Source organism: Rhipicephalus microplus, chromosome 5, assembly GCF_043290135.1.
Source record: "Rhipicephalus microplus isolate Deutch F79 chromosome 5, USDA_Rmic, whole genome shotgun sequence".
NCBI lineage: Eukaryota > Metazoa > Arthropoda > Arachnida > Ixodida > Ixodidae > Rhipicephalus > Rhipicephalus microplus.
This window is the reverse complement of record NC_134704.1, coordinates 5,989,706-6,017,033: the sequence shown is the minus strand read 5'-3', so window position 1 is coordinate 6,017,033 and position 27,328 is coordinate 5,989,706. Positions and strand designations below refer to the sequence as shown.

Genomic DNA, 27,328 nt, shown 5'->3' with positions numbered 1-27,328 from the left:
GCTGGCGCTCCTTCAGTCGGACAGACAGATACGGACTGAAGGCCCTTAGAGCTTTTTTTGACTGGGGCTGTCTGTGACGAGGTTGCTAGGGCATTTGAGGGTAAGGTGCTCATCACGTCATTGCATTGTTCCAGGTGCACGAGGGCGTCGAAGTGGGCTAGTTCTAGGAAACTCTATGAATTTGCCGGCTGAGTTGGGCACTGGGACGCCGCGGTGTGCCGGGTAACACCGGTGACGGTCTTGGACCAGCCTTTTTGGACGCCAACACACCCTACTTCAGATACATTTTCTACTTTCAATGAGATCGCTAGCTACCAGATGAGTCGCTGGCCGGGCTTTCCCCTTGCCACATGGAAATTACGCAAGGCCCAGGCTACAGTGTACTAGCCAGGACGCAGACGAAGTCATATCCAAAACTCTCCGTTCAGCAAGTACACGGAGGTCTTTGCTCTATTATAGTGCCTAGAATATAAGTATATTCTAAGCATTATACCTCTGTGTACCGGCTGTAGGGTAATTAGTGATTTTAGGCACAGCACATGCATGCTCTTGGTGTGCCCCTCTTAGCAGCCCCACACGGACCATGGAGGAAGACTTTCATTCCTTTCTCAAGAGCCACAACTGGTTTGACGTAAAGCTCCTCCATCGCGTCTACTGCCGCTAGCAAAAAACGCGTGGAGGGGCTTTAGTTTGACTAACTCCGGGCTGTCCAGAAGGTCCACGATGTGGCGGTAAGGCTGGACCTTTCTCAACGTGGGAGCATGTAGGTGTTCTCAAGGAGGTTATAGGTGTTCTTTGCCCCTATCAAATGGGAAGAAGATTCTTCTGGACCAGAATTAATGTTATCTATCCTGTACACAATTGGTTCCTTATTTCTATCTATGTATACGGACGACACAGACCAAGGTCACGGAGGAAGGAAAATGGACCAAGGTGGTTACTCAGGTGCGCCGCAGCACAGAACACCTATACACTACCACTGGCCGCAGTGCGACAGTGCGTATCACCTGTGACATAGGTCTTTAACCTCCTTCGTTGCTCAAGGTGTTCAAGGAGTTTAACCTCCTTCGTTGCCGTACTTATATATGCCTCGATCGTTTTGATAATAAATTCAGTTGGAAGTTTGCGCACGTCTGTGTCGTCATAGTCTAAAAAAGCCCGAGCTTACACCTTGACGCCTAGCGACATTAAATCACAGCATAGGACATCCAGGGCCCCTACATTCTCCGCGCTTAAGAATGTAATTTTTCCATTGGCATAGGAGGATCCAAGGTAAAACTTCGCAATACCGTATCGTATAGCGCCTGTTCTGGTGACACTATAAATTGTGTCATGTGAGATAAGCGAACCTCCGATAAGGTGTACCACCAAACTATTGTTTCTCTATGGCCGAAAAGATATTTCTGCAGATAAGGACCCAAGCTTCGAAGGTAACCTTGAGGGCCTCTAAGTTGAGGGCAAATAGGCTGCATACAGTGCCTGTTCTCTGAGCAGACTGCAAGAGCGCCAACAAGTTTACCGCTCGTCTCATTTGTAACCTGGCGCCAGATCTTACAAATGAAATTGAAATGTTTTAATAGCATGGACATTGACATGAAACATGCACACGGAGATTTTTGTCAAAATGAGCGCTGCACCGCGGCGGCCATATATACTTTATGTTGTTAGCAAATGGAACACAGAATAAATTAGTTTCTTGATATACAAAAATGTCAGAAATGTGATGATGATGTGTAGTGCTTTATGGCGCAAGGGCCAATTGATGGCCAAATAGCGCCATTTCAGTGCAGTGTCAGAAATGTATTACAATGTTTTACTCAATTCATTGTGCATTACACAGCCGACAATCGCTTCTTGGCGGAATTAAATGTGTAAATATTTAAAGTGGTCGGTGTTCTCTAAATGTTTTAGCGTCCTGTCGTTCTTCTTATGTTTTTCTCATTTGAAGAACATTTCTGTACTTTGCGCGCACGTATATATTCCTTCAAATGGCACGCTTCGAAAGAATGTGATACCATATTCTACGGCGCAGTTGATACTGCCTGCGTTTGTTGACCAACCGCTGTGGTATAGTGTTCCCTGTGGCGGTTGCGTTAAAACAGAACAGGTGTTCTCTGACAGAACACCGTGCAGCATGTGCCTGCCGCTGCGCAAAAGCGGCGCAATATTTTCGCGCCGCAGCACATTCGCAAGCGATGTGGTGTGGCTACCCACTACGTGCGAGGCACGAACTTAGTGCGCGCAGGTACGACAACGGCGACTGTTCAGTGACCTTTGGCCTTGGGGCAGTCGAGTGGCGGGCAGTACACCGGCCGCCGATGACGCGAGAATGAAAAGCGCACGATACGGCTCCCCCGATAAAGGAACACAAAGCAGCCCGCGAACAACGGCCGCCGCCAGGAGAAGCGGCCGCGCAGTGTTTACTAGGAAGTGCGCTGCTCGTCGCCGCCTTCTCGGCTTCCATGTCACCGTAGTAGTGTTGGTTGGGCGCGAGAAACAAAACCCAGTACGGGTGTGCGCTTTGTGGCGCATGGCACCACGGAGATGAAGCGAGCCGCGCGGGCGCTAGCCCGGAGCGTCGGCTCGGAGGCCGTGTCGCTGGGAGCGGCGGCGGCCGCCTTCCACCGCATCCCGGGCCCCAAGCCGTCGCTGCCTTTCATCGGAACGAGCTGGCAGTACTCGAGATGGGGTAGGTTATGCCCGTTTTAGTCTCCTTCGACGTGCTCTCCCTTTGCGCTAGTTTATGTCGTGCGCGGATACGTGTGTTGACAAGCCCATCGTCTTACTTTCGGATTTACAAACGTAATTTCGAACAGGATGACATGAAACACAACCAGCCGGTTTCTGAAAAGGCCACCTTACAATGGAGAGATTAATCAGGTGTAGAAAACTGCTCAACACAACTAACCCCTTTGTTTAGAAGCATTCGACTATGTAGAAATATTAAAAGCACCAGCCAAAAGCCAACAAGTAGTACCTAAAAATTACACCAGTAGTCCTTAACCGACATTTACAAGGACTCCACAGCTGTCTTACTTCTCCACGAAAAAAAAAAAGTTATGTAAAGTACATATTTTACACTTAAAGGAAAGAGTCACACAGGGAGATGCTATGTGCCCAGTTGTTCAATGCAGAAGTATTTAAACTTCTTCTAAAGATGCATTCTTATTTTAATGAAAGAAGCTGGAATCAAAATTAACAGATAACATTTCAGCAACCTATGGTTTTCAGTTGATGTGGTACTTTACGGTACCAAAAATAAAAAAAAGAAAAGTGTTAAAGGAGGCCTAAAGATACACATAACGGCGAAGATAATGCCAAATAGCCTGGAAAAGCGAAATAGCTGACAATTGGAAACCATATATGCTATGAGTGTATACAAGAATACATATATGTAGGACAAGTGCCAACAGGAGAGTCTAATGAAAAAAATTTAACAGCAAAAGTCACCGCAGATTAAGAATGGGCTGGAGCACATTTAGCATGCATTCCCATAAAATTTGGGAAAATCTGCCACTGTCATTAAAGCAAACAGTATAAAAACGATGCTCACTGACAGTTCCAAAATATTTGGCTGAGACTTGAAGGACAACAAAGCAGCTATAAAAAAAAGCTGAGGACGACACTACATTCACTGCAATGTACAGTGTTAATGTAGGCACAGCAGGGTTAGCAGTATCTTAGTTGACACCATAGAGTTTCCTATGAATACTATAGAGGGAACTCTGGCACTAATGTCTGTGGAAGCTGCAGTGCATGGAGTTTAGCGAGCATGGGAATGATAGGTAGTACATGAATTTGCGCTTCGTGATAGGTAATAGTGCACTTCAAGTTGTAAAAGACTATGTCTACTTAGGGCAGGTAATAACTGTGGAGCCGAACCACAAGATTGAAGTAACTAGAAGAATAAGAATGGGGTGGAGAACATTTGGCAAGCACTCTCAAATTATGACTGGTAGATTGGCACTATCCCTCAAGAGGAAAGTATATAACAGCTGTATCTTGCCGGTACTTAGCTACGGAACAGAAACCTAGGGACTTACAAAGAGGGCTCAGCTTAAATTGAGGACGATGCAGCGAGCAATGGAAAGAAATATGGTAGGTGTAACCTTAAGAGACAAGAAGAGAGCAGAGTGGATTAGGGAACAAACGGGGGTTAAGGATATCATAGTTGAAATCAAGAAGAAGAAATGGATATGGGCCTTGCATGTAGCGCGTAGACAGGATAACTGCTGGTCGTTAAGGGTAACTGACTGGATTCCCAGAGAAGGCAAGTGGGTTAGGGGGAGACAGAAGGTTAGGTGGGCAGATGAGATTAAGAAGTTTGCGGGCATAAATTGGTAGCAGCAAGCACAGGACCGGGTTAACTGGCGGAACATGGGAGAGGCCTTTGTCTTGCAGTGAACGTAGTCAGGCTGAGGATGATGACATGAATTTGCCTGATGTTCGTACCTTACGCTCCATTTGGCTTCACGTGGCTTGATGCTGCTTTTTCACGAAACAATAATCAGCAATAATTCATCAGTTATGCTTCACCACCTTAAGGTGGTAGGCCATCCCAAAAAACACATTTTAACCGAAAGAGCCAGGAATAAAATAACTGCTTTTTCGGAACAAGCCTGTCTCATTCCTTTACCTTGCCTAGTCATTTAAGGTGCAAAAAATTTAATGAAAAGTGATAGTTACACCAGCCGTGATAAGTGACTAACGGCTGCCTGAATTCAGTAAAGCTTTGGTATTTCGGTAACCAATGGTTGGAGCTATTCAGTGAACTAGGATAAATAATATACAGTAAATATCAAGGAAGTTATGTTAAAAAAATTCCAAAAAAATGGAGAAAAAGGGCCAATTTAAACTGACTTTGTTTTCAAAATCAGCTGTGAATTCAAAGCTAACCAATCAATTTTTTTTATCCTAGTTCACTGCAGAGATATATAAAGGGCTGATACATTGTCAAAATTTCAGTTCAGAGCATGCCCTAAGACAAAAGTTATGAAAGTTGGAGTCACATAATTCGGAGCAAACTCTTATTTTGAGAAAAACATTAACAAATATTTCAGAGCGGGCACAAGGTGTCAGAAACCTTGCACAAAGTCCTAAAATGCACCATATTCATAGGTGCGTCCTTCTTGAATAGCATTATGGTCACCTTTTCTTCATGTAGCTGCTCTTTCTTTCTGGCCTGTTTTGTCCCATCCGCTGACTTGCGTTTGGCATTCTGCATGCGCTTGTGATCTCTGGCGATCTTTCATCGTGTAGTATCCTGGTTCTATGCCAGCTTGCCTCAGTATGTGTGGGTGCTAACACTGCCATTATTAAAGTGTGCCACAGTATCGTGCGAGCAAACATTACTGTAGGCAAGCTCACGTAGACCTCTTTGAGAGCCCGCTGCCGTATCAGTACAAATCTCTGTACACAGTTTTAACTTTGTTGAGCACATCATTCGAAAGTCCTCCTTTGTGCACATACTTTCCTTGGCCGAGTGCTTTGACCCTTCTGTACTTACACAAGCTGTTCGGTCGAAGAGGGCACGACCATGTCTCGGATGCTTGTTGGTAGAGCTGCAATGAAAAAAACTGGTTCATTTCAGAAAGGTTGTCAAGATTAGCGCTTATGGCAATGCCATAGTAGTTTTGCAGGTGGTCAATGAGGGCATCAGTGAGCTTTCCCTTATCCCCGAGACCATGCACTCCTTTCTTCAGTTTTCTGAGGCAGCAGCCAACACGTTTCTGGACATGCCCAGTGCATTCCAGTTTGTGGACACTGTCCTTTCCATACATGTCTTTCACAGCGGCATAGCTCTTGGAATCACCATCACCGTATAATTTCAGGTACTTCAAGCCTCTTTTTGGCTGCGACCTCTCAAATATTCAGTACAGACCAACCGTCTCCCTACTGCAAGCACTTCCTTTATGGTTTGCTTGACAGGAAGTGTGGTTTGCCTTCTATTCCTTATTAGAAGCACTTTCTGGCCTCAACTTCCTTCTAGTTTTACTAGACTTGCAAGAGCTACAAAGGGCTTCAACATCAATGATTTTTCCCGTGTCATCAGAAATCACAGACACACATCCGTTCAAAGATGAATGGCCTCACTTGTGCCATGTGCAATCACCTAAAACACCACACTCGGCACTGCGCACAACACGACAAAGATATACAGCAGCATCGGCCATAGATTTTGACGACACTTCTCCTGCTGCTGCAGAAAGCCGAGACGATAATTTGTCGTAGGCGGAGTGACGTGGAGAAGCGATCATGTTCATGACTTTGGCAAACGTTTCCGCACCTACGTGCCCTTTTTATAACTGGCGCATTGCGTAAACGAGATGAACATTATTTTCATTAGCACGTCCCATCTTTTGAGACATATCAAATGGATGCTCGAGCCCACAGTCAGCACATGACCGCACAGGTTGAGCATATCCCTTGGTGAGAGTGTTCCTCGAGCTTCACCGTTGGGTTCATGCATCCAGGGCATGTCAGTGATGGAAAAACCAAAGAAAGAATGTCACACAAGCTTCTTCCCTTCGAGCAAACAATTCTCCAGCTGAGTCTTGTACGTTTTCAAAATGTCTGCAAGCTTGCTCGCGGTCGCCGAAACACCTGCGCCCGTGTCAGGAGGCAGCTTCGTCATTGTGTAGCGATTTCCACCAAACTTGCGCTTCCTTGTCTTCCAAGTTCTGCACTTAGCCATGCTGATCTGATAATGGTCCAGGTGGCCTAAGAACACACAGGTTCAGTGTTGACACATGGAAAAAATGCAGAACGATGCCTGACGTAACCCGGCCAATCTAAACAACAAACATTCTTCAAGCATCTTGCATCCCCCTTGTGGCCGTTTTTAATGATTTAAAAACTATTATAAGCACAAACTTGTATATATTGGCATTTTTTTATGTAACAGTCAATGTAAAACTAATATTTTGAGTGCTGTTTATTTGTTGAATTTATTGTTTCAATTGAAAACTATGTAGTCAAATTATTATGTGTATCTCCCCTATGTAATGCCTCATGGCGATGTAGGTGAAATGTAAATAAAAAAATAAAAACTCGTGAAGTATTTTAAATATTGTTAATATAGACGAAAAACACTTACTTTTGTTACCAACACATTGTGGTTTTCGTTTCGGTATATGAGCATGGGATATAGAAATCTAGCTGTAACTCACAAATTAGTGATGATAGGAGGATAATTTTTGTAACTATGTATTTCTAAATGTTCGGGTGTGCAAAAAAAAAAAAAAATCGATCTCACGAAAAAAATTCGACTTCTGAAGGTGGCCTACCACCTGCTCACCAACTTGAATTTAGTCAGTTCAAAACGGTTTGTTCTTTTATTCGAAACAATACCGAAGCTCTGCAATAAACAAATCTGCAACTGCGTTTGAAGCCGGCAAGCATGAAGGCATATCCATGTATTACCCACAATCCCCATGGTCGCTGAACAATTGCAGCCCCCTCTTGTTCATTTAGGAAACTCTATGGTTGACACCAAGCGAAAAAACTGGGCTCTTTACATGAGGCAGAGAGTAAGGGCAACAGAATGAAGGGATGGGAAATATAGTGGAGTAAGGTAGCGACGAATTGAAGAAGTTCGCACAAGATGGGGCAAATTGGAGATCACCGGGAGATCCTGCAGTGGATATAGACAGGCTGGAAATGATGATGACATAAATAAAACAAAAATTTTCAGGTGTGGTTGAAACCCTTAAACATCCCCTAACATTGCTAGTAAGCTTTTCAAGCTCTGTCCTAGTTTTTATATCATTTACTTTTGTTGGAGAGGGTGCAGAGCTATGCTGCAAAGCCTTCACAATCTCTCTGTACTTGGTTTTTATGCTCTTGCAAGCAATAAGTACTAGCAGGGACGTTAAAGCAAAAAAGTATTTCAACTACTTTATAAATCACCATTCACCAGTCCCCCAAAAATATTTACTGTGAGAAATGGCTGTCAAATGGTGCTGAATCTTTGTCCCCAAACATTTAATTTCAGCACCTTTTAAATGCTCTCTTCAGCATGTAGGAGCGAACCTTTGGACGTAAGTAATGAGATTCAGCACATGGCAAATCGTGCAAATGGTAGTGACATTCCCAGTGTGCTTGCGGGCCGTCTGTACTATGGCAGCTGTGATGTTGGGCTGCGCAACAGTGCAGGGACACACACTCTCCCTTCTTGTCCGAGTGCTGAATGAACCAAGCTTTCTACATTAAAGCCACAGCGCATGCCAGGGATACTGTGAGACAACCACAACATGCTGTGATGATATGACGAGTCCTTTTACATGTTCGAAGCTACGCTGACATGGCACATGTTTTGTGATGGTTGGATTAGAAGGCAATAGATGGCTTCGTATGCTGTCAGGCTAATAAATAATTTTATAATCTCAGCTGTTGATTGCAGGCATGTAGCCAGAAATTTTTTTTCTGGGGGTAGGGGTCACCACCTTGATTTTGGGAGGGGCGCCCCCTTAAAGTGGCCATTTCTTGCTCTCTATGCTATGGCTAAAAAAAATTTCGGGGGAGGGGGCGGGGGGCACGTGCCCAGCATGCCACTCCCTGGCTACGCCCCTGGTTGATTGGCTATTACAGGAGTGGATAGAAAACACAAAAACAGAGAGGTTTATTTCCAAAAAAAGGGGGTGCCATCACTGCTGATGTAATGAGGCTGTGCAGCCACTGGCCTCTGTCCTACAGAGTGAGAAAACAGGTAGCGAAAAAGCAGTGGTGATAATGTATCAGTTGATTGCACTGCAATGGATTTTGGCAGCTAGCATTGTTTAAGAGAGCAGCAGATGAGACTTGAGAAAGAAATGCTACACCGATGAAAATTAAAAACTAATTCTCTCACCTTCACTAACAAAAAGAAATGTTTGAAAGGACATTGATTGTTTCCTATTAGCGTTCTCTTTAAATGGTTTGCCCAGCAAGGTAGAATATTGTCATAAATCACTCGGCTTCAACGTTCAATCTTTTTTTCTTGACTAGGCCAATCACATTATGGCAGTAAGGAGTAGCTGTAGATTCTCTGCATGAATGCCCTGTTTCTTCTATCAGATTTCCTTTGCATATTAAGGTGCCACTAATCCTGATATGTGTGCATGGTTTATTAATATTATCTATTGCACGTGATGGGTGCCACAGTAAAAGAAAAAAACAAATTTTATCAAAATCATGGTGCAGGGCGATACAATCTCTACCAACTTCATGAAGCCAGCACTGATAAGTACTATCGGTATGGTGACCTCATGAAAGAAGAGTACCAGTGGCAAAAGCCGGTGGTTCACTCTTTCAACCCAGACGACTTCCAGGTCATATTTCAAAACCAGGGGCGCTGGCCGGATCGACCGCCAAATGAGTTTGTCTGCAAGTACCGCAACGATCACCCTGAAAAGTACAACAGTGTTGGACTTTCTAATGCGTGAGTTGGCTCTTTAATTCAGACTAAAAGATGCTGGTTTTCTTGAGTATAGACCAACTGTTTGTCCCAACCACCAAGGAAATTGAATTGTTCTATGCAGATTAGTCAGTAGCAAGAAGCATATTTTGTATTTTAGCCTTTGTGAGTATTAATGAAAGCTTTATTTATTGTATTCACAACAGATATGTCAACATATGTACTTACACCAGCTTGTAGCAGGATGAATAACTAGATCTTCATTGAGGTTCCTGCCAATTTTCTTGTGACCTTTCACATTTAATGCGATGCTTTCAAGTCCAATATGTCTTTGATGTGTCTGATAGCAAGTGATTACACATGTTTGTTTACTGGCCATTAGTCAACAATGTGTCTGCAACTGATGGTGTGCAGAGGATGTCGGCAACAAGAATTTTCGTGCTGAGTGGGAAGAGAAACATGGGTGGGTGGGTGGTATTTCATTATTAAAATGCTAAACAGATGAGGACAAAGGCCAAACATAATTGCAACATGAGTGCCGGCTCTCACTCAAACGTTTGTTTGATGGAATGCCATGAGTGTATACCTACAGACACCAGCTTGGCTTCAACAAAGCCCCTGTGCATGCACAGCGGAAGCCGTCCGTATGAGAGTCAAATTGGCACACATTGTATGTAGAATGTGTTCCATTTGTTCACATTTCAACATTTTTGCCTTATATTCTATAATTTAGCGGTTTCGTTTTGTGGCCAAGTTAGGATAGAAAACACAGCACATCCATGAAGTGAATGATTATGAGTGGGCAAAGCTTCGGGGGATCATTCGGGTAACCGTGAATACATTGCCCACTCGAACATGTGACAACACGTTAGTGCGAACAGGTAGCAACAAGAGGAAGGAGACAATGAGAGGAGGTTGGGTGGAATAATTTTTTGGTCTAGGGCTTGGGTCTTTACGCGACATTCTTTCTGATGTATCCTGCGGCGCTTATTTCACCTTCTGGCGGGAGACTATCGTGAGGTCGTCAAGCAGAAACTTTATTAACACGCGGTTGAGGATGTCATGCTGGTTAGGTGAGACGCCCAAGCTGGTCAATGCAGAGACTCGAAACTGCACCTTGTCGAAAACTTGACTGTGCTGAGGGGAGCAGGTGGTCAATGTGCTCATTGATGAGCAAGTCGCATCGACCAGATCACTCCGTCAAGGTCTTAATCGCGATACTGTAATTGCCTTCTGCTAGTCGGATGCCTTCGATTGCTCTCTTTGCTTCACCACTCAAATATAACTGCAGGTACTTAAACTTTTCGATCTGTAAAAGGTCTTCGTTCAGGTAAATCATGGCAGTGAAATGGTCTCAGAAGGACTGCCAATCTTGAAGTGCGCCGAAAATGTTGGAATCTCGCTTCGGCAGGACCACTGTGTCATGTCTTTGCATGGTTCCTTGACTGGGTGTCATATAGGCTACTCGAGGCGACGAGTCGCTAACCTCGTTCTGTGCTGAGGTGATGGACCACCGGCGTTGGCATTCTGTAGCCTCCGACCATGCAGAACTTGCTACTGTCGCCTTGTTTGCTGCCTCTCGGAGGAAGAACCGTGCTTGGGACGCGGTGTAAGAGGCCTTTCTGTTTTACTATTCTGCGGCCTCAAGCTCTTCCTCATAAGCGTCATCATCAGTTGCATCGAGGATCTCTTTGTTGAGGTCGACGAGCTCCATGTTCTTCTTGGTGAGGTCGGTAATGTGAGAGTCGACCTGACAGGCATTGGGATCGATGGCCTGCAGTTCGTTCATCAGGAGCATGATAGTTCGTGTGAAGCTGGTCCTGACAACACCTCGGTTCTTGCGCAGCTGCTCCAGTGATGCCATCCAAAGTAGTAGTTTCGGGAGGGGGATCACCAGTGGATTTGAACACCAGAAATAATGTTGCGTAATATACACCAGAGCCATAGACCAAGAATTCTATGTTTGTGCTTTGTTTTGTCACCTAAAAGATCTTGACTAATACCTACGGGGATTGGTCACATTGTATTTTATAAGGAAAATTAAATACAATGCTACTTAAAGAGAGAGAGGGGGCGAGAAATCAGAAGAGTAAGAGACATAACGTACATAAAAAGAAGTGGAAAAAGCAAGAGGATTTGAGAAGTCGGTGATAAAAGATAGAAAAAAGAAGAGGGAAAGAGAATTGTATCCATGAGGTGGCACCACTAACAACGTATCCTCCCGGTTGCTTGGATGAATTTATGTAATGCGGACAGAACAGCACTGCAGCCCGTACCGAACTGACCGGCTCCAAATGATAAGAAGTTTGTGTATTTCAATGCTACTCCCAGCATGCCAACCGGCCTTTTACGAAACATTTTGTGGAGTGGTGCAGAACGATGCCATGAGAAAATGAAGTGATCTATTGTTTCCGGTTCATTGCAAACTGAACATAGTTTAGCTAATGCGAAGCTAGTTTTCTGAAGATAATAATTCAACCAGGGAACAGCGGAAGCTTGTGAGGGTCACCTCACGTCGCCGAGAAAGGCATTTTGTGGTGTGCCCGAACATCCGAGATGGAACTTGGGCTTCGCAATCATGAAGAAAAAACAGCACTTAAAAAAATTATGCAGTGCCCCAAGATAGGCTCACTATTATGGTGGGACTCATTTAAGCAGCTTCCTAGGTGTAGTCTGACGGCATCACTTGTGTGCTGCAATTGAGCAAGATCGCAGAATGTTAATTTGGTTGTTCCTCTACAACCTTACTAGGCATGGCCAAGAGTGGCACCGGCTACGCATGGCACTTGCACCGGTGCTGCTTGAGATGTTGACGGCATCACTTGTGTGCTGCAGTTGAGCAAAATTGCACAATGATAATTTGTTTGTTCCTCTACAACCTTTCTAGGCATGGCCAAGAGTGGCACCGGCTACGCATGGCACTTGCACCAGTGCTGCTTGAGATGAAGAACATAGCTGAGCTGGCGACATGGCAAGAGGAAATCTGTAATGACTTCGCAGAGTACGTGCGATGGTTGAGAGGCCCCAACACTCTGGAAGTAGACTGTGTTCAGGATGCCTTGTCTAGGCTTGCTCTGGAATGTGAGTATCTGCTGCACAATCAGCAACTCTCTTGTATTAAACACTCAATTCAAATAAATTTGCTTGCCCAGAACATCTTGCCACATCTGGGCCAAGTATAAAATTTTGTTATCGCACCCCATACAGCTTATAATTACCTGGGACCATGGCACATTCTCAGCAGTGTGTCACCCCATTGATAAGTAATTTCGCCCTATGTATTTATACTCAGCGGTTCATTCTTTTTGTGTTTATGGGATTATACCTTAGGCATGTACATATTCCAAGTGTTCATCATCGTCAGCCTGACTACGCCCACTGCAGGGCAAAGGCATCTCCCATGATCTGCCAATCAACCCGATCTTGTGCTTTTCGTTGCCATGTTATTGGGGTTGGTAAGAGCATTATTGGAAGTCCGGCAGAGCTTTCGCCGACTGGACCTTAGGTCTCCCGTGTGGGGACGTCAAGACCTTGCCTGACCGCCGTCTCGCGGGCCTGCTGGACGGCCCAGAGTTGGTCACCGAGGCTGGGGCTGCACAGGGCAGCGACCAACCGGGGCAGAAAGGTTCCGGATTTAGCACCTCGCGGATTTCTAGCGCAGTCCCAGAGCATGTGATTTAATGTGGCAATCTCACAATGGCATATCTTGCACATATTCGTCTGATATATATTGGGGTATAGTCTGTTAAACAGCGATGGGTTGGGGTACGTGTGCGTCTGCACCTGTCGTAAAGACACCGCCTGCATCCTGTTCAGCTTCTCGCTGGGTGGAGGAAAGGTTCGGCGGGCCAGGTGGAAAGCCTTGGTAATTTCATTATAAGTTGTCAAACGGTCTTTGGTGTTTCCCCATAGAGAACAGTCGCCGGCGCGATTCACGAGCTCGCGCGCCTTGGCGTGTGCCGCCTCGTTTAGGTTGCTGTGTGTCTCCGATACCTCTTTCATGTGAGCCGGGAACCACAGGAGTTTGGCTTGAAGCTCTGTCTCTTGATAAAATGTTCTATTGTGCAGGACTTTGGCCACTCGTTGCAAGATCCATCCTTTGGCAAAGTTTCTTACTGCTTGTCTCGAATCACAGAGGACAGTAGTGCATGACGGATCCGTGAGCGCGAGTGCCACCGCTACTTCCTCCGCTTCTTGTGTGTGGTCACATCGAATACTCGCCGATATTCTCGTTTCGCCTTTCCAATCGACGACCATGATTGCAAATTGCGAGCGGTCTGCGTATTGAGCGGCGTCAACGAACCGCGTTCCCATTTCGTCGGCGTAAGTGCGCAAGAGAGCTCTTGCCCTGGCCACTCTTCTGCCCGGGTGGTGTTCCGAGTGAGCGTTGCGTGGAATTGGCTCAAACCTTATCGTTTGTCGGATCGCGTCTGACACAGCGACTTTCTTGCTTTGTTCGGTGTAGTAGCGGATGCCGAGACTTTCCATGATCTTGCGTCCCGCTGTCGTGCCCGATAGTCTTTCCAGTTGTGAAGTGCGCTGTGCCTCGGCTATGTCGCTTAACGTGTTGTGAAGTCCAAGTTTAAGCAGCAGGTGCGTGCTGGTGGACTCGGGTAGACCCAGTGCCACCTTGTACACTCTGCGGATAAGGGCGTTGGTCTTGGCTTCTTTTGCGTTGTACCAGTTGTGAAATGCCGCAATGTACGCAATATGACACATGACAAAAGAGTGTATAAGCCGTATGAGACTATCCTCTCTCATTCCACTTCTTCTGCTAGTGACCCTCTTGAGAACTCTCATGGCGTTTGTAGTCTTGTGCTTTAGTTTAGTGATCATTTTTTCGTTACCTCCATTCGCCTCGATTATCATGCCGAGGACCCTTATTCTTTTTACTATCGGGATCGTTGCTCCGTTACTAGTACGTAGCCTGATCTCTTCGTATTCTCGTCTGGTCCTCGCTGCCATTCCTTTAGGCCCGAGTGGCCTACCCCTGTGTGTGGGGCGGTAGAGCAGGAGTTCGGACTTTTTCGGTGAGCATTGTAGTCCTGTTCCATCGAGATATTTTTCTACTGTGTCGATTGCTAGTTGTAACACCGTTTCGATGTGGCCATCGCTGCCTCGGTGCACCCAGATAGTAATGTCGTCGGTGTAGATTGAGTGGCGGACGTTTTCAATTGCTTGCAGTTTTTCAGCGAGCCCAATCATGACTAGGTTAAAAAGTATGGGCGAGATTACGGATCCTTGTGGTGTGCCAGTGCTTCCCAACATTTGCTCTTCTAGTTGGAGATCTCCTGCCACCAGAACGGTTTGCCTGTCCGTCAAGAAATCTTTTACGTAGTTGTACGCACGTAGACCGAGGTTTTGTCGAGATATTTGGTGCAGTATCGCCGAGTGCTCGATTTTATTAAACACGCTCTTGAGGTCGAGGCCAAGAATTGCTCTGGTTCCTTTCGTGTCGCCATCAAGTACGTGATGTTCCAACTGTAGCATTGCATCTTGTGTGGATAACTGCGGGCAGAATGCGATGATCGATGATGGATATGCCCCTTTTAGCTCTAGATAGACTTGCCAGCGGTTAAGTAGAGCGTGCTCCTTAGCCTTGCCTACATACGACGTCAGCGATATGGGGCGAAGATTGTCAAGGCTCGGCGCTTTACCGGGTTTTGAGATAAGGAGAATTCTCGCAGTTTTCCACTGTTCTGGCAAGCAACCCCGCTGCCAGCAGTCGTTCATGTATTCCGTCAACCGCTGCACGGATCGTTCGTCAAGATTTTTTAGAGCACGATTCGACACCTTATCTAGACCCGGCGCCGATCTGCTGTTGAGACTGTGCAGCGCCGTCCTGATCTCTTCTACGCTGAAGTCCTTATCTAGTTCTTCGTTCGCGTCCCCCTCGTACGGGCGGTGCGGCACAGATGAAGTGTGTGGTAAGTTCTTCGCCCGTAATCTGGCAGCCACTGAATCTTTACCATGTTTTTCGATCTCCTTATGTAACAGATGGGCAAGGCAGTCCCTCTGGTGTGACTTGGTCTTCGTTTCGTCCAGGAGGTACTTGAGCAGGTGCCACGCTTTGCTATTGTGTAGTTGCCCGTCCATTGAATTACACAACTCATTCCATTGCTGGCGGTTGAGAATGCGGCAGTGTTCCTCGATGTTGCGGTTAATCTCCGCTATTTTCTTTCTGAGTCCTCGATTGAGCCTCTGTCCCTTCCATCTTGCTAAGATAGAGTTCTTCGCCTCAATGAGATGCGCCAGGCAGCTGTCCATCTTGTCTGCTTCGATCGCTGTTTCAATTTTCCTGGTTGAAGCTTTGGTTTCCTCTGCCAGTGAGCGGGACCACGCTACAATGTCTGTGATTTTATCTTCTGTAGATTCTTGTTGCCCTCATTTCTTTCTGAAATCGTCCCAATCAGTCCATTCAAATCTGCATTTACTGTTCTGCGCTTTGTCCGACGTTAGAACGTGAATTTCGATAATCATGTAGTCACTACTTAGTTCGGCAGATGTGTTTTTCCATGTGGTGGCTGCCGCCCCGGCATTTCTTACGAAGGTCAAGTCCAGAGTCGTGTCCCTGGTGGCGGAGTTGTCTATTCTTTTCGGGTGCTCCGAATCCGTTATTAGAGTAAAGTCGAGCTCTTACGCGTCTTGGCCTAGTTGTCTTCCCTCGACCGTGCTGTATCCGTAACCCCACGCCGTGTCTGTCGCATTGAAATCACCCCCTACAACAAGCGTCCTACACCCAGCAATCTTGAGCGTCTTTTGAAGCAACGCCCTGAATCGTTGACGCTGCTTTGACGAGCTACTATAAACGTTCAATAGAAACATGCTTTCTTTCCTTCGTTTAGTGGGGACTAGTTCGATGAGAGCATGTTTCATATGGACGCCGCTTAGTTCATGGTGAACGAACGTGAGACGCTTCCCTACGAGCGTGCATAAACCCCTTCCCTCGATTTTGCTGCTGTGCGCATTGTAGCCTGTTAAGGTAGCCGCGTTTGTAAGCATTTCTTGAAGTAATATAATGTCTGGTTTTCGTGTTGAGTGCCTAATGTGTTGCTGTAGAACTGCCTTTTTTCCGGTGAAGCCACAACAATTCCACTGCCATATGACCATGCCTTCAGCAGCGTTAGCCATGATGCGGGCTTAAGTTACCCGGCTGCCCTGGAAGGGTGCTTGGTCCCGCGTCGCTGTGCGCCGTTACGTGTCCGTGTTGCGTGAACACGGGGTGATTCATTGTCATCTGCATGCTTCCCTCGAGCTTAGTGGTCCTATTCGAGAGTCCGAGGACAGTTGCGTGTAGCGTCTCAAAGAAGCTTTGCATGGTGCACAGCATTTTCTTGATTCCGTAATTTCAGCTCGTAACTGGCTCTCGGAACCTTCTTCGTGTACTTCTGGTTGAATCGCCCGTTTTTTCGAAGCTGGAGCACCTGCGTCTGAATATGAGTCTGAAGCGCCCACGTCTGGAACGTTCGCCGCCACCGGGTGGTTTTCGGTATGCTTGTTTTGTGCCAACACGGCACGCTCGCGTCTGAGTTCTTGCACCTCTTGGGTTAGCTTTGGACTAGCTCGTGCATTATGCATTCTCTTTTCTTAGTTCATCTATAATGGAACTATTGATCAAATTTGTTTGCTCTGGAGCTGTAGGTGCTTTACCGATCCCCTCCCGTGCGGTGCCCCGGACTTTGTCCGCCCAGCTCACCTTGTCTACTGGAGCTGGCATCGTGGACCTGGAACCTCTCGGTGATCGTGTGAGCCTTGTCTTGCTGCGAGACGGGGACTGGCTACGCAATTGCAACCTTGATTTCGATGCAGCCATCTCGGTGAGCAGGTAGTCTTGCTGCGTCCATTGGTTATTAGCTGATTGGTGCTCCCATCGGCGTCTGCGTATCACTTACGGAGTCTTGTACCTTCCTCTGCAGTCTTTGTCGGCGGTCATATGGGCGCCACCACACAGGTTACTCTTGGGTGAGCACTGGTGTTGTCGGTCGGGGTTGTGGAGGCTGCTGCCCCGGCAGATGCGGTTAGTAGGATTCGGGCAAACGTTGATACAGTGGCCGAGGCGGCCGCATTGGTAACATAACAGATGTCTATTTTTTTGCGATACAAAGTGCAAGGAATGAGCGTTGCGCCATACCTGACGAACTTGGGCACTCTGAGTCCGTCGAACGCGATGACAACCGTGGATGTATTGCCTATGCGTTTGGCCGCCAATGTCAACGGGTTTTTTGGGTTTACGATGCTCTGGTTCAGCACTCGGGGTCCGTTCTCAAGGGGAATGCCTTGAATCATTCCCTTGGTTGTATTGTCGGGCGCCGTTTCATACGCGTTGACTTCGTGGAGTTTCCCTTGGATGGATGTCTGCCGTATTCTGGCGTATTGGTCGGCGTTTACTCAATTTGGAGTGCTGACGACGACGATGTTCTAGCAGGCATTCGGACAGACTGTGTCCTCTGCGCTTTCTTCTTCCGTCATACTGGCAGCCGCAAAGATTGCCGCGGTGACTATTGGGGCGCCGACCTTGTCGATGTCCAGGCCGCCTTGTGGTCGCACCACAATCTTGATATCTTCTTTCGGTAGTTTAGGCATGCGTCCTGCCTTGATAACTCTTCCTTTGGTATTCTTTGGCTTAGTACCTTGCTGGCCAATGCCGAGCTTGTTGGTGCTTACGTGGATGTCCCTTGACGAGTACACCTCGCGTTGCCGGGCTCTCGAACGCCGCATTCCGGCAGTCTTCCATCCGGCGTCTTCGGTAATTTCGGCGGCGGAAATGTCTTCCCACGTCACTTGCACATACATTCTTGAGTCGCATTCGTCGGCTTGTGCCATTGCATTGGAAAGAGTCCGCACAAGTGGCACCGCATACATCGGCACCGCTCTGCTCTTGCGCCGGCTAGGCCTAGCGTTAGGCGTTCACGCTTGGGTCCAGCGTGGCTGCAGCTCGGTATTAAGACAGAGTTCAAGAACTTCTGGAAATATGATGGCCCACCTCAAAATCAAGTATTCGTCGATTCCGCTCGACTTCACAGATTCATTAGTGAAAGATTTCCGGTGAACGCGGTTAAAAGCACTGCGATATTATTTGAAGAAATCGGAGCCAATGAAGCACGTCCGCTCCTTTCGGCGATCGCAGCGCCACCATCTTTTTTGAGGTCCGTCATCTTGCCATGTTATACCTGCAAACTTTTTAATCTCATTGACCCACCTAGCTTTCTGTCTCCCCTTCGTGCGTTTGCTTTCTCTGGGAATCCAGTCAGGTACCCTTAATGACCAGCGGTTATCCTGCCTACGTGCAATGTGCCCGGCCCATGTTCATTTGTTCCTGATTATAACTATGATATCCTGAACTCTGGTTTGTTTACTGACCCACTCTGCTCTCTTCATGTCTTTTAAAGTTACACCTATCAGTTTTCTTTCCTTCGCTCACTGGGTCATCCTCAATTTAAGCTCAACCCTCTTTGTAAGCCTCCAGGTTTTTGCTCCATAGGTAAATACTGGCAAGATGTAGTTGTTACTTACCTTCCTCTTGAGGGTTAGCGGTAGATTACCTTTCATGATTTGAGAATGCTTGCCGAATATGATCTACCCCATCCTTATTTTCCTAGTTATTTCACTCTCATGGTTTGGCTCCGTGGTTACTACCTGTGCTAAGTAGACACATTCCTTTACAACTTCCAGCTCCACCTATTGCAAAGCCCTCTTTTCTGCCAAGACTGTTGCAGATTACTTTAGTTTTATGCACATTAATTTTCAGACCTACTTTTCTGCTTTCCGTGTTCAGTTCAGTTATCATGAGCTGTAATTCGGCCTCTGAGTTACAAATCAAGGCTATCTCACCAGCGAATCGCAGGTTACAAATATACTGTCCATTAATTCTTTTGCATAACTCTTCCAATCGAAAGCCCTGAAAACCTCCTGTAAACATGCAGTGAATAGCAGTGGAGAGATCGTGCTTTCCTGCCTAATGCCCTTCTTTATTGGTATTTTGTTGCTTTCTTTAGAGCAGTGGTTCTCAGCCATGGATGTGTCGGAAACCCCTTCTGGATTGGTCGAAGTGATGGGAGACCCCTTGCATGGAAGGGGACAGGAAGTGGGGGAGGGGGTACGTAGGTAAATTAACACAACTGGAGCGTGAAACAGGGGCCTTTTATTAGGCTTGCACGAATAGTAAATTTTTGGTTCAAAGCAAATTCGAAGCAAGTAGTGAGTTTGGTCAAACAATTTTGAATCGAACTTGAATAGTATATATGACATACAATGAAAACTGCACATATTTATCATGATCTAGTGAACGAGCACAATATATTTTTATATTGAAATAAGGCCTTTATGCTAATGTCATTTTTTTTTTTCATTCACACGAACTCGAAACAACTTTAAGTAGTAGCGGGATATGAGTTTCGGTAAGATGCGAGCAATAGCCTGTAAACTAGGTAACATTTTAAGTTTTATTATACTTAGAGCATATAAGCTGTCATAACAAGCTTTTAAGCTTAATGAAATGAATTGATTTGAAGGTAACATGTTCATTTGAAGGGGCCTTGCAACACTTTTTCACGGAGCCATGGAGCCACTAAAGAAGCTTGTTGCCTCGAAAATTTACCGTCCCAAAATTTTTACAATCAGTCCAGTACGAGCGGCAGAGTTTCGAAAATTTGTCGCACGCTGCAATTTAACTCTCTCTTCTCGTCCCGACGAAATAGCTGGTAGCTAAGCAGGAAGGAATGGCAGGGCGAAATAAAATACATCACGCGCACCTCGTGACCCTGAGCACCTTTTTTTTTAAATTACAATACGCGGCTTTTCAGCGTGATCGCGCAAGCACGCATGGACATGTCAAAGCCTCCCGCTGCGGCTCCAGTGACGACCGACGCGCCATGCTAAAATCAGCCAATGGCTGATGCAATATCTGTGACGAGTGATTTTTGAGCTTGTGGTGCCATTTGCCGAAAGAAGAGAGCAATTTTCAGCTGGCTTTGAAAATTTACTGTGAATCGCAGGACGCCTGCTGCGCTATAATATTTGGCTAGCGTGTTCTCGAAAGCCTCGACTACCGATCCGGAGCGTTTACTGACTATGCTCAAAAAGTGTTGCAGGGCCCCTTTAAATTTGCAGGGGGGCTTTGCGGCGAAGCAGATTTCTTCTGGTTGGATGTTTTGATGGCTTAGCACTCGGACACTGCAGTAATACTATCTTTACAAGCGATTACATGCGGATCAATATACACCTATTCGTTCGTTGCGAATACTTTGAAATTTCCAATAATTTAAATTCGAATCAAAGCGAATTTGAGTACCCTACTATTCGTTCAAATACTCTACTATTCGTTCGAATATTCGCACAAGCCTACCTTTTATTACTACCAGAAACATCAAACAAACGTGCCCCATTACTTCATTTTGGTCAGTTCATCAATACGTGGCACAGTCGCGCTTAAAAAAAAAATGTTGGTGAGGGTTTTGCCAATCATAAAAATGGCTTTCCGGATCATATAAATGGCTTCGCGGAGCCCCATTTGAGAACCAATGCTTTAGAGAACTATGATGACTGTGGGTCCGCTGTAGATTTCTTCCAGTATGTTTATATAGACTCCATCAATGCCCTGATTTCACAGTGCCCACAGACTGCTAATATCTAAACTGAATCAAATGCCTTCTAATAATCTATGGAGGCTATAAATAGGGGTTGGTTGTATTCCACGCATTTCTCTATCACCTTAGTGATAGTGTAAATAAGGTCTATTGTGGAGTAGCCTGTACAAAATCCTGCTTGCTCCTTTGGTTGATTGAACATTAATGTTGCCTCAATTCTGTTAGCTAATATTTTTGTAAATAGTGTGTGGAAGATGGGCAGTAAGCTGATCGGCCTGTGATTTTTCATGTTCTTGACGTCTCCTTTCTTGTGGATTAAGGTTATCTTGGCGTTCTTCCAAGATTCTACTACTCTTCCCACCAGGGGACACTTCATGTATAAGGCTTTTCTAACACAATTTCTCCGCCATCTTTCGGCATGTCGCTATAGCCGACAAAGCAGTTGAACATTGCGCATTTCAAACAGCTTTGTAGTGGTGCCATACTTTCCGTGTTTTCCCTCGAGACAGCTTGTACATGTACGTCTTTGAAAGTGTTCATGCACATCATGAAAGGGTTATGTTAACACGCATGGACATTGTTTTGCCTGCGGTGCAGTTAAGGTGTCCACGGAAAAGTGGAGCATGGCAAGCTGATGGAATGCAAAATGTCGTGTTCAACTCTTGATGGTCAAGTCCAAGCATGCACCAATTCTTTTTCTTGTGAGGTCATGCTGTGATAAACCTATTTCTTGTCACACTAAGTTTGACATAACAAAGCAGCCATGTCTCCAGCATGCCTGGTTTCTATTATGGGGCCTCAAATCGATAATGAATGTATCAAAGCGTGTGCAATTTTCAATAAAGAAAATAGGTCGTGCTGTGATGCGCTACATTTTTTTCATACAAACTGCCTTTAAGCTGATAATTAAAATGTTAGCAAGTCGTTTTTCGGTTGGTTTGTTAAAGTTGATTTGTGGGGTCGAATATTCTAAGAATCTCGGGCTATGTGAGACACCATTTAGGTTTCTTTAACCTTCCCTGAATTTGCACAATACGCGGACTTCCAGCAGTACGCCTCCATCGAAATGTGATCGTTATTGCCGAGGTTGAATAAGCATCTTTCGGGTCAGCAGCCAAGTGCTGTGACCACTGACCCACCGTGGGGATGATTAGTCTGGTAATTAGTTGTTTTAAAGCAACTTTAACTGTATCATGGTACTTCGGTGTTATTGTAGAGTTCGTGTGCAAAGACGACAGGTACCTCACTGTCATAGCATATTTATGGAAAACCACTTTCCAAAAACGCTCTGGAGGTTCAACTTTTGTTTCAACTTTGTCTTGCAGCATTTTCATAATCATGTCTTTTCACTTCGCCATCTCCACTCTAACTCATTGCAAAGGAACAGACATGCCTGTGTCATAATAAATATATCTCTGCGACCAGTAACTTCTTGATTAATGATGTTTACATGTTGCCGCAAGCAGAAGCTTGCATAGTTGTCATTCTTAAGTTGCATGCAGTGCGATATAACGTAGTAATGCAATGAGTGTTTTGGGTATGTGATGTGCAGGATGAGAAGTCCTTTCTCATTTCATTACACATTTACGAAATGCAACAGTTCTAGAATGCAGCCAAAACCTTCAAACTTGTGAGATCAGTGCTGTTTTGTATGAATTCTCAATGGTCAAAACTATAAAGACATCTGTACTTTATTTTTCATGTGCTTTGTATCTAACTCAAATATCTAATTCAAAAGCTGTTTTGATGCTGTTTATTATTAATATTACTTTCAGGTGCAAATGCTTATAATTATAGATATTGTTTTCATTCTTTTTGTCTATGCTTCTACAATTGCATTTGGAAGCTTGATGTAGTTGCTTTGTAAGACTTAGTATTGCACATACACCTTCTTTTTTCTCACATGAGAATGGCAAAATTCGAAATATATTGCCGCATGAATTCGCGTGGTTTTCGTGTGGAAGAGGACGAAGAGGTTGGGATTGAGCCGCTTTTTAATGCCGCATGAATTCGCGTGGTTTTCGTGTGGAAGAGGACGAAGAGGTTGGGTTGGAGCAGTTTTTCTTTTTGTCCTAGCTTGACGAGCAGTTCTGCGGAAGGTTTCCTTGAGTGAGACAAGATTGGTGACAAGATTGGTGGAGGTGCTGGGTACGACAACTGACGACGCACCCCATGCACAAGAGCCCATCCAGGAGCCGGAACACAAGCCCTGTGCCCGTGGACACGCCAGTTCACAGAACAAGCCGCCGCCAACGAGGCCTACCACCAGAGACACCGGCACAGCTTATCCATAGAGCGACTATGACTTCGCCTCAAGGCGTCATGGAAACTCCTACGTCGTCGGCACCAATTTATTGCACTGTCCAGAACCCGCTGATGCCTAGTCCCTTTCACGGAGAGCTGTTTGAGGATGTGGACGACTGGCTGAGCGAGTTCGAACACGTCGCAGCGATCAACTACTGGGACGAAGCCGCCAAACTCCGCAACGTCTACGCGTGTTTGAAAGACGGCGCCCGAACGTGGTTCATGAACAGAAGTGATGTCTTGACATCCTGGCGCGAGTTCCAGCATCGCCTCTTGGAGACCTACCGGAGCCCCGACCGCCGCGATCGTGCTGAACGTGCATTGCATTCACGCATCCAGATGCCTAATGAGACCGTCACCATGTACGTGGAGGACATGACGCAGCTTTTCAGGCGAGCGGATCCGGCAATGCCAGAAGAAAAAAAGCTACGCTATCTGATGCGAGGCGTGAAGGAGCAGCTTTTTGCTGGTCTAGTGCGGAGTCCTCCGAAGAGTGTAGCAGAATTCCTGACCGAAGCCACTACGATGGAGAGGGTACTTCATCAGCGGTCAGCCCTACTCAACCGGCAAGTGAATTCTGCATCACCTACTGAATTTTCCGCCAGCTTCGGGAGCAACAGCATTGAGTGGATTCGCGAAATCGTCCGCTCCGTCGTCCGCGAGGAAATCGCGAAACTACACGGGGCGAGACAGCCGGAGGTAAGCAGCATCACCAATATTATTCGGGACGAGGTCCAGCAGGTGCTTCACAGCCGTCGCCCTCAACCAACGGTTACAAATCTAGAACCACCTCCTGCGTCCACTGATGTTGGGAACCGCACATATGCCGAAGCTCTGCGCACTTCCATGCCGGTCTCAAGCCCTGCAGTCCCAATCCAGACGATGCCGCCAGTTTCAATTCAATCTGCGCATGCTGGTTTGGACATCGACGGTCGCCGTGCCCCTCCGCGGAAGTCCGATATTTGGCGTACGTCGGATAGAAGACCCCTCTGCTTCCATTGCGGTGAAGCCGGTCACATCTACCGGGAATGTCCATACCGACAACTTGGACTGCGCGGTTTCTCTATTCATTCGCCCCGTCCCCTAGTTGGTCAGAGGCCAAGAGAAATTGAGGACTACCTCGCGCAGCAACGTCTGCCTTTCCCACGGCGTCAATCGCGGTCTCCATCTCCACGACGACCCGCAGCTATTGGACCACGTCTCAGTACGATGGCACGGGGACGTTCCCCAAGCCCTCGTCGGGAAAACTGAAGGCAGCGACCTTCGGGGGCGAGGTCGCTGGGACTAAAAGTGCGGAAGACCTCCTATCGACGCTTCCACAAAACGCTGCAGACATTGAATTGACGTCTGAGTGCAGTGCGAGAGAAATGCCGGATTGTGCGTCTGAACCCAGTGGCCGAGTCTCACTCGACATTCCCGTGCTGATAGACGGTCTTCAGGTCAGTGCATTGGTGGACACAGGTGCAGATTATTCTATTATGAGCGGAAAATTGGCAACCAGTCTTAAGAAAGTGATGACACCTTGGAATGGGACGCGTATTCGCACTGCTGGAGGCCACGTTATTACTCCATTGGGTCGCTGTACCGCAAGAGTGGAAATACGCGAGTCAACGTTTGTGGTAACCTGCCTCGTACTACGCGACTGTTCTCGTCAGCTCATCCTTGGAATGGACTTCCTTCGAGAGAATGGCGCGATCATAAATCTCCGCGAGCGAATGGTGACTTTCTCGACGCAACTTGCAACCGATCGAGGCGCTGATAGCTGTCGTAGACCTGCGCTGCGTGTTGCCGACGAAAGCGTGACGTTGCCTCCCCGAGCGACTGCTTTCGTAGAAGTCACCTGTGAAGACCTCCAAGACGGTGACGTGGTCGCCGAGAGCAACGTATCCCTTTTACTGCTTCAAGGTGTGTGTGCAGTGCGAAGCATTCTGCGTGTGCGTGACGGACGGTCGCAGATACTCGTCACAAATTTTAACTTCGAGCACCGACATCTTTTCCGCGGCACCACCGTGGCCTTCGGAGACCGTGTAGCGGATGTCACCGAGTGCTTCGCATCCGAGGAAATGGTTGATGGAGATAAGTTTCTGGACCACATCGACGTTAGTTCGAAGCTTTCGGACGAGAAGAAGGCCGCACTGCATACCCTGCTGAAGGAATTTAAATCTTGCTTCGCCTCTTCATCTAGAGTCGGTCAAACACCCCTCATAAAGCACCGAATTATTACCGACGATGATGTTCGCCCAATCCGCCAGCAACCTTACCGTGTTTCGGCTAAAGAACGCGAGACTATACAGACGCAGGTAAAGGAGATGCTTGACGACGGGGTGATACAACCGTCGAGCAGCCCGTGGTCCTCGCCAGTCGTTCTAGTAAAGAAGAAAGACGGAACGCTGCGATTCTGTGTTGACTACAGGAAACTCAATAGCGTCACCAAAAAAGACGTCTACCCGCTTCCACGGGTTGATGATTCTCTCGACAGGCTACGACACGCGAAGTATTTTTCATCGATAGATTTGAAGAGCGGCTATTGGCAGATAGAGGTCGATGAGCGAGACAGAGAGAAGACAGCGTTTGTAACTCCCGATGGGCTTTATGAATTCAGAGTTCTTCCTTTCGGCCTCTGTTCGGCTCCCGCAACATTCCAGCGAATGATGGATACCGTCCTCGCTGGCTTGAAGTGGCAAAGCTGCCTTGTATACCTTGATGATGTGGTCATCTTTGCCGAGAGTTTCGAAGAACATCTGAAGCGTCTAAGAATGGTTCTGGAAGCTATTCGTTCGGCCGAACTCACGCTAAAACCCCAGAAGTGCCATTTCGGCTACGATGAGCTGAAATTTCTGGGACATGTTGTGAGTGCGGATGGAGTGCGGCCTGACCCAGAAAAAACTGCAGCAGTCGCCACCTTTCCTGTGCCGTCAGACAAAAAAGCGGTACGGCGTTTTCTCGGCTTGTGTGCTTATTATCGCCGATTCATTACCAACTTCTCGACGATAGCCGAACCGCTCACGCGACTCACCCGAGATGATGTACCGTTTGCCTGGACTACAGAGCAAGAAGCAGCTTTCACAGAGTTACGGCAGCGAATGCAAGAGGCACCTGTTCTTGCGCATTTTGATGAGGACGCTGATACCGAAGTTCACACGGATGCAAGCAACGTCGGACTTGGCGCTGTCCTTGTACAACGGCACAACGGCGTAGAACATGTCATAGCTTACGCCAGTCGTACTCTCTCTCGAGCCGAGGCCAACTACTCCACTTCAGAGAAGGAATGCCTCGCAGTCGTGTGGGCAACGGCAAAGTTTCGACCTTACCTCTACGGCCGTCCCTTCAAGGTGGTGACCGATCACCATTCGCTGTGTTGGCTGGCCAATCTCCGTGACCCGTCTGGTCGTCTCGCTCGGTGGAGTTTGCGCTTGCAAGAGTTTGACATCATGATTGTGTATAGGTCTGGGCGCAAGCACGAAGATGCCGACGCACTTTCTCGAGCACCCGTGGGACATCCTGATATGGACTCGGAATATGCTGATGGTTTTCTCGGAGCCCTCAGTGATTCTGACTTTATGTCTAGACAGAGAGCCGATCAGGAATTGCGCCCTATTATTGATTCCTTAGAAGGCCGAAATTCTCACACTCCTCGGCGCATCGCTCGCGAATTGTCATCCTTTTGTCTAAGGAGGGGCATTCTTTACAAGAAAAATGCTCGAGGTAGCAACAAAGCCTTCCTCCTCGTTGTACCAGCCGACATGCGGGATGACATCCTCCTCGCGTGCCATGACGAGCCCACGTCGGGACACTTGGGCTACTCGCGGACTCTCGCCAGAGTGCGCCAGCAGTACTATTGGCCACGACTTTCGACCAGTGTACACCGCTACGTGCAAGGCTGCCGCGAGTGCCAGCGTCGCAAGACGCCACCCGTGAAACCTGCGGGCCTTCTCCACCCTATTACACCACCACGGACACCTTTCGACCTCGTGGGAATGGACCTTCTAGGACCCTTCCCTTTATCGGCCACTGGTAACAAATGGATTATAGTGGCAACCGATTA

General features: G+C 46.9%; 1 protein-coding gene across 9 annotated transcripts in view; it reads left to right on the top strand.

Moving 5' to 3' along the window:
- The first annotated feature begins 327 nt into the window (after window positions 1-327).
- The window catches only part of LOC119174035 (ecdysone 20-monooxygenase), a 147,003-nt gene continuing 120,002 nt past the window's right edge, over window positions 328-27,328 (top strand). For 4 of the 9 annotated variants that reach the window (XM_075894743.1, XM_075894740.1, XM_075894739.1 and 1 more), the window contains exons 1-3: window positions 328-2,689; window positions 9,181-9,418; window positions 12,282-12,475. In XM_075894743.1, coding sequence (XP_075750858.1) covers window positions 2,545-2,689; window positions 9,181-9,418; window positions 12,282-12,475 — 577 coding nt within the window. In that variant the 5' untranslated portion in view covers window positions 328-2,544. The remainder of the gene's footprint in view (window positions 2,690-9,180; window positions 9,419-12,281; window positions 12,476-27,328) is intronic. The other 5 variants (XR_012895276.1, XR_012895274.1, XR_012895275.1 and 2 more) reach the window with 2 other exon arrangements.